This window comes from Petromyzon marinus, chromosome 36, assembly GCF_048934315.1.
Source record: "Petromyzon marinus isolate PM22_M1 ecotype Great Lakes invasive population chromosome 36, UKy_Petmar_22M1.pri1.0, whole genome shotgun sequence".
In the NCBI taxonomy this organism is placed as follows: Eukaryota; Metazoa; Chordata; class Hyperoartia; order Petromyzontiformes; family Petromyzontidae; genus Petromyzon; species Petromyzon marinus.
The window spans coordinates 11,013,807-11,033,964 of record NC_133702.1 but is presented as its reverse complement, the minus strand read 5'-3'; the positions used below and the strand labels follow the sequence as shown (position 1 = coordinate 11,033,964).

The following is a 20,158-nucleotide window of genomic DNA, read 5'->3' as shown; positions in this document are numbered from 1 at the left end:
TCCACACCCGGCTCCGAGCGATGTGGGTGCGCACTGGATGCCCCCCCCCATCAAAACCCCGGGGGGTGGGGGCTGTCTGTGAGCCCCCCACCTCCACCGACATCCCGGGCAGGAGCCGCACTCCCACGGGAGGGCGCGGTGACCCCCCGCCTCTCCCCCCCCCACCGCATCCACTCCCCCGCGCACTCCAAGCAGTGGCGATCAACAGCCCTCTCTGTGGGGTAGTGGAAGCGGCTCGCTGTGAACACGAACGGGGACGCGCGCATTTTCGCGTCCCACGCCACGCACGCGGCTCGTCTCAGGTCGCGTGCAGGCGGTCGCCACCGCACCTGGCCACCGGCCCCTCCCAGCAACCGCCCGAACCCGTCTGGTATCGTGACAGGTGTCAACAAGTGACCCCTGTGTGTGTGTGTATTGTTGTGCTTTGGGGAGCGGTGGCGTAGCGGTTAGCGCGCTGCGCTACGAACTCGGCGACCCGAGTTCGATTTCCGGCTCGCGGCCAACACCTTTTACGATCATTTGAACCGGTCGTGGGCCTCCCCTAGGTCGACTCAGCCTCAAATGAGTACCTGGTACGGTGTGTAAACATCGCCACTGGGGAGACAAAGGCGGCCGGGCGTGGTGTCCACCCACCCCCTCGTGTGCCATGGCGGCCTTTATAGGTTCTCGCTAACAGCACTTGCCCCAACAGTCTGTTAAGGCTACACGGGGGATATTTTGTCTTTGTGTATACGTACAGGGACTCCTCTACTTACGAACGAATTAGGTTGCAGAGGTCTGTTCGTAAGTCGATTTGTTTGTAAGTCCAACTTTACTCCTATAGATTCCAAACATGGTATACGGCATGTACACTAAACACGGGGAATGGCTTTAAAAGTTGTCGAATCTCCTGTAGATGTAGATGCCACTGGTTCTTCATGTTGTCTAGATGTAGATACCACTGGTTCTTCATGTTCTCTAGATGTAGGTGCCACTGGTTTTTCATGTTCTGTAGATGTAGATGCCATTGGTTCTTCATGTTCTGTAGATGTAGATGCCACTGGTTTTTCATGTTCTGTAGATGTAGATGCCACTGGTTCTTCATGTTCTGTAGATGTAGATGCCACTGGTTCTTCATGTTCTGTAGATGTAGATGCCACTGGTTTTTCACGTTCTGTAGATGTAGAGATACATCCAAGATCAGGGGTCACGTGCCGACGAGTGATCATCAGACCATGGGTCGCATGACGCAGCACTGCCCACACCGCCGATTTGCGGGCAACAGCACCGACATCCACAAATGTGTGTGCATGTATGTTGAACTTATTTCACACCGTATATAGCCAACCGCGCTAATCGGAGGTGTGTAGGCGAAGGACAATAAACTAAATACACACGAAGCGTATGAATCAGATATAGCAGCAGCCTTGATCTATCTACTGCTGGGTGAAGGCCTTCCCCCGCAATCGCCTTCCCTCGTGGACCTGTCATGCCACGATCATCCCCTGTGGCCATTCACCTCCGCATCCTTCCGTTCGCGCCGTACGTAGCAAACCGCGCTCAAAGCAAACGTCGCGCGTTTCCTTCGGGCTGCCGCCCCGGACGATGGGACGGCCCGCATCCTGTTTGCGCCCCTGAGACGCGGAGTCGTTCTCAAAATGCCCTCCCCACGCGCCGGCGTCATCAGCGAGCGAATGTCCGTCTGTGGCGGGCGTCCGCGATCAGAACAGGGGGCACCGACCCCTGGGGCGAAGCCTTTTTCCACGGGCCCCCCGTTCGAGTTGAACCCCGGTGTGAGACGCCAAGAGGTCACGATAGGTGGGTCTCGACCTGGGCTCGCTGGAAATTGACGAAAAAAAATACGAATTTTCAAAAGAAAAGAAAGTCAAACGAGAAATTGAAAATATCACGCGCACGATTCCCTGCCACGCACAATCGGCTCGGGCAGATCGCCCTCAGCTGGATCGCGGCAGCACAACACTGAGCTAATAAAAACATATTTGAACGTTAAAGGGAGGGGAATTGACTCTCGCGCCCATGCGCAAGCGCACAGGGACACACGTCGTGTGTGGCTGGACGTGAGGAGGGCTAACCGAGTAGGTTTGAGAAGCGATGATGTTCCATGACGTGCGCGGAGCGTGAGCACAGAATGAACGAGGGACCAGGTGAGGTTTCTCTCCTCGGCATAGTGCGCCTCACTGCCGTGGAACGTCTGGGATGGCGAGGGTTGTGTTCCCGTCTAGGATGGTGTGGGTTGTGTTTCTGTCTAGGATTGTGTGGGTTGTGTTCCCGTCTAGGATGGCGAGGGTTGTGTTCCCGTCTAGGATGGCGAGGGTTGTGTGTCTGTCGAGGATGGCGAGGGTTGTGTTTCTGTCTGGGATGGCGAGGGTTGTGTTCCCGTATAGGATGACGAGGGTTGTGTTCCTGTCTAGGATGGCGACGGTTGTGTTTCTGTCTAGGATTGCGAGGGTTGTGTTCCCGTCTAGGATGGCGAGGATTGTGTTTCTGTCTAGGATGGCGAGGGTTGTGTTCCCGTCTAGGATGGCGAGGGTTGTGTTTTTGTCTAGGGTGGCGAGGGTTGTGTTCCCGTCGAGGATGGCGAGGGTTGTGTTTATGTCTAGGATGGCGAGGGTTCTGTTCCCGTCTAGGATGGCGAGGGTTGTGTTTCTGTCTAGGATGGCAAGGGTTGTGTTTCTGTCTAAGATGACGAGGGTTGTGTTCCCGTCTAGGATGGCGAGGGTTGTGTTTATGTCTAGGATGGCGAGGGTTCTGTTCCCGTCTAGGATGGCGAGGGTTGTGTTTCTGTCTAGGATGGCGAGGGTTGTGTTTCTGTCTAAGATGGCGAGGGTTGTGTTCCCATCTAGGATGGCGAGGGTTGTGTTCCCATCTAGGATGGCGAGGGTTGTGTTTCTGTCTAGGATGACGAGGGTTGTGTTTCTGTCTAGGATGGCGAGGGTTGTGTTTTTGTCTAGGATGGCGTGGGTTGTGTTCCCGTCGAGGATGGCGAGGGTTGTGTTCCCCTCTAGGATGGCGAGGGTTGTGTTTCTTCTAAGATGGCGAGGGTTGTGTTCCCTTCTAGGATGACGAGGGTTGTGTTTCTGTCTAAGATGGCGAGGGTTGTGTTCCCATCTAGGATGGCGAGGGTTGTGTTCCTGTCTAGGGTGGCGAGGGTTGTGTTCCCATCTAGGATGACGAGGGTTGTGTTCCCATCTAGGATGACGAGGGTTGTGTTCCCCGTCTAGGGTGGCAAGGGTTTTATTCCTATCTAGGATGGCGAGGGTTGTGTTCCCATCTAGGATGACGAGGGTTGTGTTCCCATCTAGGATGGCGAGGGATGTGTTCCCGTCTAGAATGGCGAGGGATGTGTTCCCGTCTAGGATGGTGTGAGTTATGTTCCCATTTAGCATGGTGAGAGTTGTGTTTCTGTATAGGATGGTGTGCGTTCTGTTTCTGTCTAGGATGGCAAGGGTTGTGTTCCCATTTAGGATAGCGAGGGTTGTGTTCCCATCATGATGGCGAGGGTTGTGTTCCCATCTAGGATGGCGAGGGTTGTGTTCCCCGTCTAGGATGGCAAGGGTTGTGTTCCCATCTAGGATGGCGAGGGTTGTTTTTCTGTCTAGGATGGCGAGGGTTGTGCTCCCGTCTAGGATGGCGAGGGTTGTGTTCCCGTCTAGGATGGCGAGGGTTGTGTTCCCGTCCTGGATTATGAGGGTTGTCCTCCCATCTTGGATAACGAGGGTTGTGTTTCTGTCTAAGATGACGAGGGTTGTGTTCCCATCTAGGGTGGCGAGGGTTGTGTTCCCATTTAGGATGTCAAGGGTTGTGTTCCCATCTAGGGTGGCGAGGGTTGTGTTCCCCGTCTAGGGTGGCGAGGGTTGTGTTCCCATCTAGGGTGGCGAGGGTTGTGTTCCCCGTCTAGGGTGGCGAAGGTTGTGTTCCCATCTAGGATGACGAGGGTTGTGTTTTCATCTAGGATGGTGAGGGTTGTGTTCCCATCTAGCATGGCGAGGGTTGTGTTCCCATCTAGGATGGCGAGGGTTGTGTTCCCATTTAGGATGGCGAGGGTTGTGTTCCTATCATGATGGCGAGGGTTGTGTTCCCGACTAGGATGGCGAGGGTTGTGTTCCCATCTAGGATGACGAGGGTTGTGTTCCCATCTAGGGTGGTGAGGGTTGTGTTCCCCGTCTAGGGTGGCGAGGGTTGTGTTCCCGTCTAGGATGACGAGGGTTGTGTTCCCATCTAGGATGACGAGGGTTGTGTTCCCATCTAGGATGACGAGGGTTGTGTTCCCGTCTAGGATGACGAGGGTTGTGTTCCCATCTAGGATGACGAGGGTTGTGTTCCCGTCTAGGATAACGAGGGTTGTGTTCCCGTCTAGGATGGCGAGGGTTTTTTATGTGTAGGATGGCAAGGGTTGTGTTCCCGTCGAGGATGGCGAGGGTTGTGTTTATGTCTAGGATGGCGAGGGTTGTGTTCCCGTCTAGGATGGCGAGGGTTGTGTTTCTGTCTAGGATGGCGAGGGTTGTGTTTCTGTCTAAGATGACGAGGGTTGTGTTCCCGTCTAGGATGGCGAGGGTTGTGTTTATGTCTAGGATGGCGAGGGTTCTGTTCCCGTCTAGGATGGCGAGGGTTGTGTTTCTGTCTAGGATGGCGAGGGTTGTGTTTCTGTCTAAGATGGCGAGGGTTGTGTTCCCATCTAGGATGGCGAGGGTTGTGTTCCCATCTAGGATGGCGAGGGTTGTGTTTCTGTCTAGGATGACGAGGGTTGTGTTTCTGTCTAGGATGGCGAGGGTTGTGTTTCTGTCTAGGATGGCGTGGGTTGTGTTCCCGTCGAGGATGGCGAGGGTTGTGTTCCCCTCTAGGATGGCGAGGGTTGTGTTTCTTCTAAGATGGCGAGGGTTGTGTTCCCTTCTAGGATGACGAGAGTTGTGTTTCTGTCTAAGATGGCGAGGGTTGTGTTCCCATCTAGGATGGCGAGGGTTGTGTTCCTGTCTAGGGTGGCGAGGGTTGTGTTCCCATCTAGGATGACGAGGGTTGTGTTCCCATCTAGGATGACGAGGGTTGTGTTCCCCGTCTAGGGTGGCGAGGGTTTTGTTCCTATCTAGGATGGCGAGGGTTGTGTTCCCTTCTAGGATGACGAGGGTTGTGTTCCCATCTAGGATGGCGAGGGATGTGTTCCCGTCTAGAATGGCGAGGGATGTGTTCCCGTCTAGGATGGTGTGAGTTATGTTCCCATTTAGCATGGTGAGAGTTGTGTTTCTGTATAGGATGGTGTGGGTTCTGTTTCTGTCTAGGATGGCAAGGGTTGTGTTCCCATTTAGGATAGCGAGGGTTGTGTTCCCATCATGATGGCGAGGGTTGTGTTCCCATCTAGGATGGCGAGGGTTGTGTTCCCCGTCTAGGATGACGAGGGTTGTGTTCCCATCTAGGATGGCGAGGGTTGTTTTTCTGTCTAGGATGGCGAGGGTTGTGTTCCCGTCTAGGATGGCGAGGGTTGTGTTCCCGTCTAGGATGGCGAGGGTTGTGTTCCCGTCCTGGATTATGAGGGTTGTCCTCCCATCTTGGATAACGAGGGTTGTGTTTCTGTCTAAGATGACGAGGGTTCTGTTCCCATCTAGGGTGGCGAGGGTTGTGTTCCCATTTAGGATGTCAAGGGTTGTGTTCCCATTTAGGGTGGCGAGGGTTGTGTTCCCCGTCTAGGGTGGCGAGGGTTGTGTTCCCATCTAGGGTGGCGAGGGTTGTGTTCCCCGTCTAGGGTGGCGAAGGTTGTGTTCCCATCTAGGATGGTGAGGGTTGTGTTCCCATCTAGCATGGCGAGGGTTGTGTTCCCATCTAGGATGGCGAGGGTTGTGTTCCCATTTAGGATGGCGAGGGTTGTGTTCCTATCATGATGGCGAGGGTTGTGTTCCCGACTAGGATGGCGAGGGTTGTGTTCCCATCTAGGATGACGAGGGTTGTGTTCCCATCTAGGGTGGTGAGGGTTGTGTTCCCCGTCTAGGGTGGCGAGGGTTGTGTTCCCGTCTAGGATGACGAGGGTTGTGTTCCCATCTAGGATGACGAGGGTTGTGTTCCCATCTAGGATGACGAGGGTTGTGTTCCCGTCTAGGATGACGAGGGTTGTGTTCCCATCTAGGATGACGAGGGTTGTGTTCCCGTCTAGGATAACGAGGGTTGTGTTCCCGTCTAGGATGGCGAGGGTTTTTTACGTGTAGGATGGCAAGGGTTGTGTTCCCGTCTAGGATGGCAAGGGTTTTTTTCCCGTCTAGGATGGTGTGGGTTGTGTTCCCGTCTAAAATGGCAAGGGTTGTGTTTCTGTCTAGGATGGCGAGGATTTTGTTTCTGTGTTGGATGGCGAGGGTTGTGTGCCCGTTTAGGATTGCGAGGGTTGTGTTCCCGTCTAGGATGGTGTGGGTTGTGTTTCTGTCTAGGATGGTGTGGGTTATGTTCCCGTCTAGGATGGTGAAGGTTGTGTTTCTGTCCAACCACACCAACCCTACCACTCCACCCACACCCACCCCACCACTCCACCCACACCAACCCCACCACTCCACCCACACCCACCCCACCACTCCACCCACACCAACCCCACCACTACACCCACACCCACCCCACCACTCCACCCACACCCACCCTACCACTCCACCCACACCCACCCCACCACTCCACCCACATCAACCCCACCACTCCACCGACACCCACCCCACCACTCCACCCACACCCACCCCACCACTCCACCCACACCCACCCCACCACTCCACCCACACCCACTCCACCACTCCACCCACAGCCACTCCACCACTCCACCCACACCCACCCCACCACTCCACCCACCCCACCACTACAACCACACCACAACTCCCAACACACCCACCACACTGACCCCAACAACAACAAACAGCCATTCGCCACTAAATGACGATGACGTTACCACATCAGTTGTGACAGGCTATATGCACTTTAAGCCCACCTGAAGTGTCGAACGCCTGCTTGCAGGAGGTCACGGGACAGAGCCAGGTGCCTTGAGTTGATTGACTGAGATGACAGGTGCACTATTTGTGCCCTCTACTGTGCCAACTTGCTGTGCTTTAGCCACCCGACGCTCTGCTCGTTGTTGTGAGTGTCACTCCTCTGCCCTCCGTTGTTGTTGGAGGGCGACTGCCTCCAACTGCCCAGGAGCGTCCTTCACGAGCCTCCTCCACATATGCCGATCTTAACACCACTGTTACCAGTCATTGGCATTTCCACTCCGCTCCATATCCTCTCAAACAACACTATTCCATCTCTTCTATATCCCGTGCCGCGCATGTTTAGCCCCCTTTATCTGGTCGAACAAAGCTGTTTGGGCATGCAGTGGCTGGGCATGCGAGCTACATAACCTAGCGAATGCAGCCTTGCCTGTCCAGATCTTTCAAGGATTTGTGAGCTCCTCATATAATTCAGCCTGGTTAAACCTATGATGGGTCGTAGGCAGGCCAGCCTGGGTTTTTCTAACCGGCGAAGATGTTCCATTAGGACGGTCCATGTTTCGCAAGCATGGAGAAGGAACGGCATGACCATGGCCGAGAAGACCCGAAGCCTCGTGTGGAAGGAAAGACCAAGTAGCGTCCACACAGCGTTACGCAGCCAATGCAAAGATAATGCCGTTCGACTTATTCGAGGTGAGACCTCTACTGTCAAACCAGAGCTGGTCATAAGCACACTGCCCATATATGTAAACCTCTCCACTCTCTCCATAACTGCTTCGTCAGCAATGGGAGTTGAGGAGGTTTGATGACACAAAATAGCAAGACAGGTGCTAAGTTTTGGAATGGCTGATTGTAAGGCCCCACCTCTTAGTAGCACGCTCCAGGTTCAGCAGCAGCGACAACTCCTTCACTGAGTAGCAATCACCGGATCATCGGCTTACATATCATGGTTGATCAATAGGGAGGCATCCCTCGACCGAACCCGGGCATCAATCAGCCTCCAATTGTATCTGTGCCAGATGGAGATTCCTCCGGTACAGCCATGGAACGATTCTCGAACTATTTGGTCCAAAAATGTTAAATAAAGTAGGCGCTAGAGGACATTCATTTTACACGCCAAGGTAAACACAGAATGGTTCTGACCGGGCTCTGCCCACCATCATCACAGTCCTTAATGATTGTGAGCAGAGAGTCTGGAACGACGATAGCACGAAGAATAACCTAGAGAGCAGGCCTATTGATGGTATCATTGGCCCAGTCCTGGCCAATAATGCGGGACCACCGTGGCCTTAAACCACAATGGGGCGATGTTGAATAATCTCTGCCAGGACCTTATCCCCGCACACTGAGGAGGGAGATGCTCCTGTAGTAGTTACAGACCGTGAGGTCTCCGTTTTTGTGGGAGACCACTACGGAATTCCTCCAATCCTGCGGAACCCCACCAGGCCACCGACACAACACCACTGCACCACTCCAACCACACGCACCCGAAAGACAAAGATCCAATCTATAGCCTTAACAGGCTGTTGGGGCAAGTGTTGTTAGCGAGCACCTATGAAGGCACACGAGGGAACAGGTGACCAACACTACGCATGCCTTCCTTTCTCTCCCTATTGGCAACGTTAACACACTGCACCAGGTACTCATTTTGAAGCGATCTAGTGAAGGCCAATGACCAGTTTTAATAATCATCACTGGTGTTGGCCGCTGCACTACCGCTCCCCATAACTCCAATCACAAATCCACACCACTTCCACAACATGCCCCAACACTCACCATCAACACACACCATGCCCAGCACTCCAATTAGATCCAGACCATCACTCCTACCCACACACCCACACGATGATCTCCATTCCAGAGGCTGACAGATTTCCAGGCCAGCTTGTAGTGAATACCTACGGCACCAATCTCATGGTAAGGAATTCAACTTTGCAACGTGCCACACCACGGTACTCGCTCGCTCTCCAAGACAGAGAACTACTCAGAGGCGAGAGGAGGCACCACGGACGAGCGGGAAGGGAGCAGCAGAAGCAGCCACGCAGCGAGGAGCCGGCGCCAACAATTGGCCGAGGCCTGCGGTCCTCTTTACATCAAAGTGGCATTTGCCAATTAGGAAACTGGAGCACCCGGAGAAAACCTCCACTCGTACGACGGGGTAACACTTTATTTCCCCGCGTAACAGATGGAACAGGTGCGAAGTCAACATTTTTTGTTGCTGTACTGCATTCTCCTGGCAAACCCAAGGCATGGGCACCTCATCAAGGCCCACAATAACGGAGACGTTCCACAACATATTATACATTTTTTAGTTTTTTAGATCGTGTAAATATAAATGTGTCGTTAAACCCGCCACCACCCGACACAGCCAATTAGTAAGGTTTGTCACGTAAACAGAACATGCCAATTCATTACTAGTACAGCACACCAGTGTGTTGGAGAGCAAATTCACAACATTTATAATCTGAGTACGACGTTTCGCCAGTAATTACAACTAGTGTCATCAGGCGACGGGCAAATTTTCTCTCCAATACACTGGTGTGCTGTACTCGAGTAGCGACGTATATTGAGTCACTACGGCGTTTAGCCCCAGCTACTGATATGCAGTAGGAGTGGCACTGTGAGTGTTAGAGCCTGCCTCTGGCACCAGAGTATGTATGGCATGGAAGGGGGCCCTAGGGGGCATAGTTCTGGTGACAGAGAGAGGGAAGTTAAGGACTTGACAGTCGAGGTGAACCCGAGAGGGCACGTGACCAGGACAGGATAATGAGGGGGACCAAAAGGTGGCAAGAGGGACACGTGATGTATGGCCCAGAACCTTCTAGTAGGATCTAGAAGGGGGCGTGGCCGAAGGCGGAGTTAGGCCACGCTCAGGGGCATAAAAGGGAGGTCCCAAGAGCCGATCCGGGCTGTCTTCTGGAATCAACCTGCCGTGCTACGTCTCCTCGGTCGTCACGTTCGGCATCGTGGGTCAGGCAGGATGTTACTGACCTGACCCAGTTATGTGGTTACCCCATTGTGCTCCAGTTAACTGTGGTAGTTCACATCTATGTTGTTATCCCATGCATTTATGTAGTTGCCCTGTTGGGATATTAGAATAAACGTATTGCCTCCAAAGTCAAATGTGTGTCTCCGTGAGACTTACTACACTCGTAACGAATTGGCATGTTCTGTTTACGTGATAATCCTTACTGATTGGCCGTGTCGGGTGGTGGCGGCGGATTTAACGACACATTCATATTTACGCCTACAAACGGCAGCGCACTGCAATAGGGATTACCGTTGGTAGGGCTATTTAAAAAAAAACACAATAGACAGGAAGGACAGGTTCAAAGGGCTTGCATAATGCACATGGATAATGTACGTTGCCGCAGTAATCCCGCCCCCATCATTGTACAAGAGCGCAGAAGGGTGGTCAACACTTCTACGCCTCTATATAAGGAACGAAACAGTAAGACTTTTCCACAAATCTATAAAGCTAGTTGTAATTCCTGGCGAAACGTCGTACTCAGATTGTAAATGTTGTGGCTTGGCTCTCCAACACACCGGTGTGCTGTACTAGTGACGAATTGGCCACGTTCTGTTTACGTGACAACCCTTACTAGTTGGCTGTGTCGGGTGGCGGCGGGTTTTAACGACATTTATATATTTACGCAATCTAACCCAAAAAGCCTCTATTATGGATGATATTGGTCGCGAAAGCCTACGTGTTAAACGTTTCACAACATTCGTGCCATATTCTTTGGTTCTATTCGGTAAAGTCACGTAGGAAAAAAATAAAACAACAAAAATCACGACGTTTCAGCCACAACACAAGTAGCCTTCTTCAGGTGAAGGAACAGAACTGTCGGGATGACAGAGCTTCAATGAACGCTGCTAAGATTCATAGCGTCTTTTAAGCTGGATGAGAGAAGTGAGGCACCTTGACAAAGGAGTTTACATATCAAACAGGAGAATTTTGCATTGAAATAGCTGAGGGATTAGCTTGTGACTGGTCGCAGAAATAGCCATGTTAAAGTCAAAGTTTACACATCCACAGAGGCACCTAGTACATGGATGTCAAAGGGGCTGCACTACCCAACTATCATACAGTAAACCGATGTGAAAAAACTAAGTCTAAATTACATCAATATAATAAATGTACTCAATATATTCTTCAATAAACTGAGCTATTAACAGCAACTGGGTATACACTTCGATGGTGTGAAAAGGGAATTTTAAGAGCTGCGAAAGTTTGGGGTACCACTAATTTAAAAAATATACTGTACCATTCAAAATTAGTTTAATGTTTGGTTCGATTTAGAACATCTTTCCAATGGTTGCTTAATTTGAAACCATCTTCTCGGTTGAAATTGTGTCTGTGTTTGTAAATCTGAATTGCCTCGTGAACAAATCTCTGATAAAAACCCGTGGGTTTGCAAAGAACCTTGGTATCGGAGAAAATTATATCGTGATCACCCACAGCATTGTAACAGTGATCAGCTACGGCAGAAGAATTCGTTCTGCCGTGTTTCAAATCTGATTTGTGCTCGCGAATTCGGTCAGAGACATGTCGCTTCATCTCCCCGATATAGCAATCACCGCAGGTACAACTCAATTTCTAAACCCCGGGGTACTGTAAGTCAGGAATGACATCCTTCACGGATGGGATCAGATCACGAATTTTGTGTACTGTATTGAACCGGACCTGGATCTTGTGTTTGTTTAGAATTTTGGAAATCTTTTTAGTAACACCTGCCATATATGGTAGTGTGATGGTTTTGACCGGAGTATCAAGTGGCTGTTTCTGTATGGAGGGAGAAACAGCTTGGCGGATGGTACGGTCAGAGTATCCATTCCTTTTGAGGGCCAGGTGTACATGTTTTAATTTACTGGTCAGGTGGTGTTGGTCCGAATTGCAATGAGCCCTATGGTATAAAGTTTTGATGAGAGAATTCTTTTGAGCTGGGTGGTGGTGGGAATCAGGTTTCAAGTATGAATCTGTGTGGGTGGGTTTCCTGTAGACAGAATGCCCCAATGAGCCATCAAGTCTCCTCTCAAACAGAACATCCAAGAATGGTAGCTTGCCATCTTTCTCCACTTCCATGGTGAATATGATGGCGGGATGTCTGGAATTCATGTAGTGTAGGAAAAGGTTCAGAGCTGGGAGGCCATGTGGCCAAATGACGAAAGTGTCATCCACATATATCTTCCACAGGGAAGGTCTGAGGGTGGAAGTCTGGATGGCGTCTGATTCAAATTTCTCCATGAAAACATTGGCTATCACTGGTGACAAGGGGGAACCCATGGGAGTACCCTCATTTTGCTTGTAGAAGGAACCATTCCAAGTAAAGTAGGTGTTGGTGAGGCAGTGCCTGACCAGCGTAGGTACCTCGGGGTTTAGTCCATGTTGTACCAAATTTTCAATTATTTCAATGGTATCAGGTACCGGTACCTTGGTGAACAAGGAGACCACATCGAAGCTGACAAGGATATCGTCAGGGGACAGTACAACGTCTTTGACCATAGAAACCAATTGGGCTGAGTTAAGTACTGCTGAGGAAGGCTTGCCAGTGAAAGGTAGCAAGGTATCCGACAGAAAACGTGCTAGCTTATAGGTAGGGGAGTTGATCGTGGATACGATGGGTCGTAGTGGAGTGCCTTCTTTATGAATCTTCGGAAGATCATAGAATCTAAGGGGTCTTGCAACACAAGATTTTAGGGAGGGACGTTTAGTTGGTTCGATTAGGGAGGTCGAACTTGTGATGATCTTGTTGGTTTTTACAGTTAGGCTATTAGTAGGGTCATTTATAATTTTTGAGTAACTACCATCATTGAGTAGGTCCTGAATTTTATTGTTTTATGAGTTTTTATCCATAATTACAGTGGCATTGCCCTTGTCGGCTGAGAGGATGACTATATCATGTCTCTCTTTTAATTTCGCGAGTTCAGAGCGTTCATCTTTGCTGATGTTGCTAACGGGTTTTTTAGCATTCTTAAGAATAGTAGCTATTTCAGCTCTCGCGACGTCTGCTTGGATGTGTCCTATTTCTTTGAGGGCTACATCGACCTGAGAAATGATATCATCTATCGGTATATGTTTTGGGGTGACAGCGAAATTTAGTCCTTTAGCCAATACTGTTTTCAGATTGTCCGAAATCGGGGTGCTACTCTGATTGATAACAATTTTGTTAACGTCTAGTTTTGTGATCTGTGGAACCGGGTTTTTCTTTGATAGGTGGTTGAATTTAGCAATTAGGTTAGCTTTGCATTTGATTGAAAGTGAATCGGCAGAAGAAGCAGTCATGTTGTCTACGTGGTTCCAATCAGAAGGTGACATTTTTTGTGTTAACGTTATAAGCTTGTAGGAGAGTCCTGTCTAAAGTATCGAGTTCAAAACGGAGTAGTCTTATTACAGTACCCCGGGGTTTACAAATTGAATTGTACCTGCGGTGATTGCTATATCGGGGAGATGAAGCGACATGTCTCTGACCGAATTCGCGAGCACAAATCAGATTTGAAACACGGCAGAACGAATTCTTCTGCCGTAGCTGATCACTGTTACAACGCTGTGGGTGATCACGATATAATTTTCTCCGATACCAAGGTTCTTTGCAAACCCACGGGTTTTTATCAGAGATTTGTTCACGAGGCAATTCAGATTTACAAACACAGACACAATTTCAACCGAGAAGATGGTTTCAAATTAAGCAACCATTGGAAAGATGTTCTAAATCGAACCAAACATTAAACTTATTTTCAATGGTACAGTATATTTTTTCAAGTAGTGGTACCCCAAAATTTCGCAGCTCTTAAAATTCCATTTTCACACCATCGAAGTGTATACCCAGTTGCTGTTAATAGCTCAGCTTATTGAAGAATATATTGAGTACATTTATTATATTGATGTAATTTAGACTTAGTTTTTCACATCGGTTTACTGTATGATAGTTGGGTAGTGCAGCCCCTTTGGCATCCATGTACTAGGTGCCTCTGTGGATGTGTAAACTTTGATTTTAACATGGCTATTTCTGTGACCAGTCACAAGCTAATCCCTCAGCTATTTCAATGCGAAATTCTCCTGTTTGATATGTAAACTCCTTTGTCAAGGTGCCTCACTTCTCTCACCCAGCTTAAAAGACGCTACGAATCTTAGCAGCGTTCATTGAAGCTCTGTCGTCCCGACAGTTCTGTTCCTTCACCTGAAGAAGGCTACTTGTGTTGTGGCCGAAACGTCGTGATTTTTGTTGTTTTATTTTTTACCTACGTGACTTTACCGAATAGAACCAAAGAGTATGGATCATTGAAGTCACGAAAGCTTCAAATCTAGAACATTCGTGCCATCCACCGGCCCTCTCCGTCTCTTCCACCAGTGCTGGACAATGCGTGTCCGGCCACTGACACCCGGGCGCATGGTTGCAACTCTTGCAATTACCCGCAGGAAGTGTCACCTCACCTGGAGATGTTATACAAAAGCAACAGAGACAATTCCTTCAGGTTGGCCGGCAATAGGGGTAAGGATGGATGAGTACGCCGCTGCCGACATCAGATCTGACTTTGAGCTGACACGGGGGGAGTGAAGGAGGCGGAGAAGGAGGAAGGGATTCTTTTTTTTGGATATAGGGGGAACGAGGGTACCAAAGATATAGAGGGGTTGACGAACTTCATCATGAACAATGGCAAACTGGCTATCTATAGGGCCAGAAAATGCGCAATTGAAGGAAGTGGCCTATCCAGCCACTGCCGCATCTCGAAGGCGCTGGTTTCTGCCAGAATTTGGCTGGAATTTCGGTATGCTCAGTCGCATCTTTCTTGACATGTTGGACTACCGATGGTGCTTTGTGTAATGTGACGAATGCAGGGGATCTGGTAATGGGTTTTAGAAGGTAAAATATTCTTGTTGATGTCTATGAACACAGTAGCACACAATGGGATTCGCGTTACACGGGAAAACCGTGTGATATCTTTGATTTAAAAAAGGGGCACAAAAGCAAACAAATCACAAAATGAGGGAGGGAGGGAGAGAGGGAGGGAGGGGGGAGGGAGGGAGGGGAGTCTAATGGGGATCGACCTTCTCCACCTTCCGGGGCCCTGATTTGGCTCACAGCAAACCCCGGTTGCCTCGCGCAGAAGAAAGTCCACGCACAAACGGTTTTGAAATCAACGTGAATTTAGAATTGACATTTTATTTAAATTAAGAAAATATCATAGTAAAATATTTGTTTCTTTTATAATTGCATTGTCATCGATTGAATAGTTTTTTTTGTGTCCCCAGAATGTCTGATCTGTTTCTTTCTTTCTTCGTTTGGCTCATTTGCATTGCTCGTGTCCACGCTGCTTGACACCCACACCGACATGAAGCTGCAGCTCAAACTGCAGCGATGTGCCAAGCCCATCGAGGAGCACGCCAGGACAAAGTGCAATTGGTGTAGATTACATCTCAGGTAGCCATAACTACGGTACACGTGAGCTCATACACACCCAAATCCCCACCATACCCCCATTAAAGCCACTAAAGTGCACCCCATCCACAGGTCACACATGCCCCGCGACAAAGCCAGGCCACACACACATTTCGCACACGGACACCACCATTAACGACGCGCACCACACAGCTCGCCAACAAGCACGACACCAGGACACACGGGGACGCCCTGCGAGACGACTTAGCGCGCATCGCACTTAAAGCACGTGGGGGTCGTGCAACCAAAAAAACCCACCCACAGGGACACGCCGCGCGACTTGAGTGGGACGGAAGGCTTCACAGTTTGTAAGTTTTCAAGACGCTGAAGGAGCAAGCGAACGCTGCAGCCGTAACTAGGGGAGTCGAGTTCACGATGGTGATGGTGGACAGTGATGATTCGGAACCACCTTGGTGAGTGACAAAATTCGCATTCGACAGGAACTGTAGATGTCACGTCGAATCGATGGGTTACAAGGTGGCATGTGAATGCCTTTTGATGCAGAGCCGTGTGTGTGATATTCAGCGGGACCTTCACGGTGTGGATCTGGGCTGTCGTTTTTGCCCCACTGCTACCCATGCGCTGTTGCTCAATGACCCCGTCTGGAGTGCACCCGTACCTTGTCACTAAAGGTCTTGTTGGTTGATTTTCTGTTTGTATCTGAAGCTAACGATATAAACATGAAGGTAATATGTATGCATTTTGCATATTATGTAATGACATACCTGCCACAGAAAATACTTTTTTTTAATTTGAAACACCTAGACAAATATAACACTGCTAAAGAAATGCACGCAGTCATCTACAGACCTCACCTACAGTAGCGGCTACACACAGTGGAATGTGAGACTTGGGATGGGAGGGTTGCAACGCCAGCTCACGGTGGGCATGGGTCTGGAGACTCAGCGGCCTGGAAACTCCTGGGTCTGGAGACTCAGGGGCCTGGAAGCTCCTGGGTCTGGAGACTCAGGGGCCTGGAAGCTCCTGGCTCTGGAGACTCAGGGGCCTGGAAGCTCCTGGGTCTGGAGACTCAGGGGCCTGGAAGCTCCTGGGTCTGGAGACTCAGGGGCCTGGAAGCTCCTGGGTCTGGAGACTCAGGGGCCTGGAAGCTCCTGGGTTTGGAGACTCAGCGGCCTGGAAGCTCCTTCCTCATTTACACAGGACATTTAATGCCAGATCCTGGCCACGCTGGTTCCATCCGAGTTCTACGAGTCCCGAAAGCTTTATAAGTGGGTCCAAGTCACCCCACACACTAGGCCCATAGCCCTCAGAAACCATGGAAAATTCACCGCGAGCTCCCGGCAGTCATCCTCAATCAAAAACCAAACTGTGTTTGTGTAAAATCTACACGGTTAAAAATGCCACAAAGAATACCGGTTAATTATCAACAATAACAAAATATAGGCCAACTTAACGAACCAACACTTTTCCCGAAGCTACGTTTATAGAACATTGCTTTCTGACCGCTGATCCCATGACCTCACCGAGACCGCTAGCCCAGTGATGGAGCCCATCCTGGGGTTTGGACACCAGGTACAGAAGATAGGAGAGAGTGGAGCGAGAGGAGCAGAGAGCGAGGGTCGTGGTGAGATGGCACCGGATCCAATCGACGGGCCCGCTCCGTCAGGCTTCTGGGACAAATTTACGCACGCCGTGGAGGCTGGCAGCATCGTGGGCCAAGGTTTTACCAGCACCTCCGGTGGCGCTTACAGACATTGTGCGAATGGAAATGGTCTCGTGTGCGGGTGCCCGCAGGGCGAGGACGTCGAGCGTCCCTCAAGGGACCAATCAGAGAGAACGGGGCATCCTCTGTCGGTCTGTCATTAACACTGCGCCCTTGAAGGGAAAAGATAGGCGACGTTTCGAGCAGCGGCCCTTCTTCACAGCACACAATCAGCAGATCGCCATTCGCGCGCATATATTGCCTCTATGAATCGGAACCATTGCCTGGGACGTCCCCGATTGTATATTTGTTTCCCTTATAGGCCACGGTGTTATTGACCAACGTGTCGAGTTGCGGTGTTACTAGTTACCGCCTATGCACCACTGCAGCAGCAACAGAGACAAATAATCTGCGTTACGTCAACAGAGCAAGTCGCCCTGCATGCGTGGTGACGTGGCAGTGAACCTGGGGGGCGAAGGTTAAGGGTTAGGGTATCATTCTAAATCTCGATGAAAGGCGAAGATTTTGTCAGATATTTGACGGAGATGACCCACTTCCTTTTCAAGCCCTTTCCTCTCTCGGCCGCATGTCATCGCCCAACCGCAGACGCTGGAGCAGTAAACGTCGCGGGCCAGACGCGTCATTGGGGATTTGCGGGGTCCGGTCTTGGGGTGAACGCAGTTGGGCACAGCTTGGGAGCCGGCAGATTCCCGCGGCCATTGCCGACGAACAACGCAGAGCGGGCACGGCTAAGAGTGGCGCAGTGAGGAGCTGACGATCTCACGCTTCCCATGGACGGAATCGCAGGGGGAAAGCTTTAGCGTAGCCCGGAGGGGCAGACAACGATTCTGTAACATCTTTGGCTGGAATAACATTGTTTGACAACAACAACAGCCGCCAATCTTGCCACTAAGTAATGGTGACATCGCCACCACCACAGCACATATGCCACGCTAGGTGCACACTGCACACACACAAACGCTGTATGCCTCTGAGCTACAGGGGGTTAGACCTAGTCACTGCTCTAATGCCACCTGATAGTCGATAGGTCACGCGGGGATTGTGGTTCTGTATAAGTAGGGTGGTATAGAAAGTGGGTCACTGCCTTAATTGTGCAGTTTTCTAAGTGTACTGTGCAGCACTTTCATTCAACATGTCCCAAGTGGTCCAACAAATACAGGATATTCAGGTGCAGCAGGAATTATATCTGTTTATCATAAGTTTCTTCTGCTTTTGTTATTATTACTGCTGTCGTTACTTTGCTGTTATTGTTGTTGCATCTGCAACTGTCTATTTTAGTAAGATTATTATATGTTTTGAAGTGATTTTTTTATATAAAATTAAGCATTTGTTGTAACTCTAAACATATATAAGTAAGAAATGTCGCTTCGTAAACCATTGCATTGCAGGGCATTTCATTAAGATGCGCGTGCGATCGTCTCTCCGACGAAGGTGACGCCGGGACAGATGCGAATGCATTTCTTCTGTGACAAACCGGCAGTCAACCCTCTTCCTCCACAGGCTCAGTGCCTCTCAAAGGGTTGGAAAGGTCAACGTGGGTCATACGGGGGGGGGGGGGTGCGAAAATTCCAATCGCTGCACAACAATCCTCCAGCTAGTTCGCATCTGCGAGGGGTACGTGAGAGGCCGGGCTGCCATGCGACCTCAACTGAACAATGGCCTTGAGGCAATCTGTGGAGAACCGGGAACGGCCAATTGGAAGGGCAAAGTCGCTCAATTTTGATGACGACGTTTTGGTCAAATATGGTAATCGAGATGTGAATGATACCCTTCATGAGGTTTACCAACTAGGTTGCAAATACCGCAGAAGTGTCAAAGTAAGTGATGGTAGTGGAAGGTTTAGTGATGGTAGTGGAGAGTACGTGATGGTAGAGGAGAGTAAGTGATGGAAGAGGAGAGTAAGTGATGGTAGTGGAAGGTTTAGTGATGGTAGTGGAGAGTAAGTGATGGTAGTGGAGAGTAAGTGATGGTAGTGGAAGCTTTAGTGATAGTAGTGGAGAGTAAGTGATGGGAGTGGAGAGTAAGTGATGGTAGAGGAGAGTAAGTGATGGTAGTGGAAGGTTTAGTGATGGTAGTGGAGAGTAAGTGATGGGAGAGGAGAGTAAGTGATGGGAGAGGAGAGTAAGTGATGAAAGTGAAAAGTAAGTGATGGTAGTGGAAGGTTTAGTGATGGGAGTGGAGAGTAAGTGATGGAACTGGAGAGTACGTGATGGGAGTGGAGAGTAAGTGATGGTAGTGGAGAGTAAGTGATGGTAGTGGAAGGTTTAGTGATGGGAGTGGAGAGTAAGTGATGGGAGTGGAGAGTAAGTGATGGTAGTGGAAGGTTTAGTGATGGGAGTGGAGAGTAAGTGATGGGAGTAGAGAGTAAGTCATGGTAGAGGAGAGTAAGTGATGGTAGAGGAGAGTAAGTGATGGGAGTGGAGAGTAAGTGATGGGAGAGGAGAGTAAGTGATGGTAGTGGAGAGTAAGTGATGGTAGTGGAGAGTAAGTGATGGGAGAGGAGAGTAAGTGATGGGAGTGGAGAGTAAATGATGGGAGAGGAGAGTAAGTGATGGTAGTGGAAGCTTTAGGAGAGTAAGTGATGGGAGTGGAGGGTTTAGTGGTAAAAGGGGACATGAGAATTGATGTGGAATGGCTGTGTATTCATCTGGGAATTTGTGTTGGTGTGGAGTGGATAGAACTAGATATTGCCTCCTCCTCTGCTTCACATCACCACCCAGGGACTCTCACACGACCGCGTGTGTTCCGGCGCCCTGGGAGAGATGCGGGTCAGAGGGCGGTGAGCATGATGCCCGCCTTGTCCTGAAGCATGGAGTCTGGGCTGCTCAGCGGTCCCAGGCTCCCACAGAGCGCCTCCTCCTCCGCTCCGGGATCGCCCCCTCGCTTCTCCACGCGCGCCACCATCAGCAGCTTAATCCGCTGTGAACAGCGCATTCGTAACGCCGAGCTCAGCGTGATGACGGACAGAGATAGAGAGAGAGAGAGAACGGCATATGCACCGCCGTCATGCATGCGGTGCGAGTTTACAGGCCCATGATATGCGGGTTACACACGACACCGGTCATGGTGTCTGGATACACATATCATAG

The 20,158-nt window shown here is 50.3% G+C and overlaps 1 protein-coding gene across 2 annotated transcripts in view; it reads right to left on the bottom strand.

Annotated features, from left to right (window-relative positions):
- Positions 1–15,075: 15,075 nt before the first annotated feature.
- The window catches only part of LOC116949281 (sodium- and chloride-dependent taurine transporter-like), a 44,619-nt gene continuing 39,536 nt past the window's right edge, over positions 15,076–20,158 (bottom strand). For both annotated transcript variants that reach the window (XM_032966407.2, XM_032966410.2), the window contains exon 13: positions 15,076–19,988. In XM_032966407.2, coding sequence (XP_032822298.2) covers positions 19,839–19,988 — 150 coding nt within the window. In that variant the 3' untranslated portion in view covers positions 15,076–19,838. The remainder of the gene's footprint in view (positions 19,989–20,158) is intronic.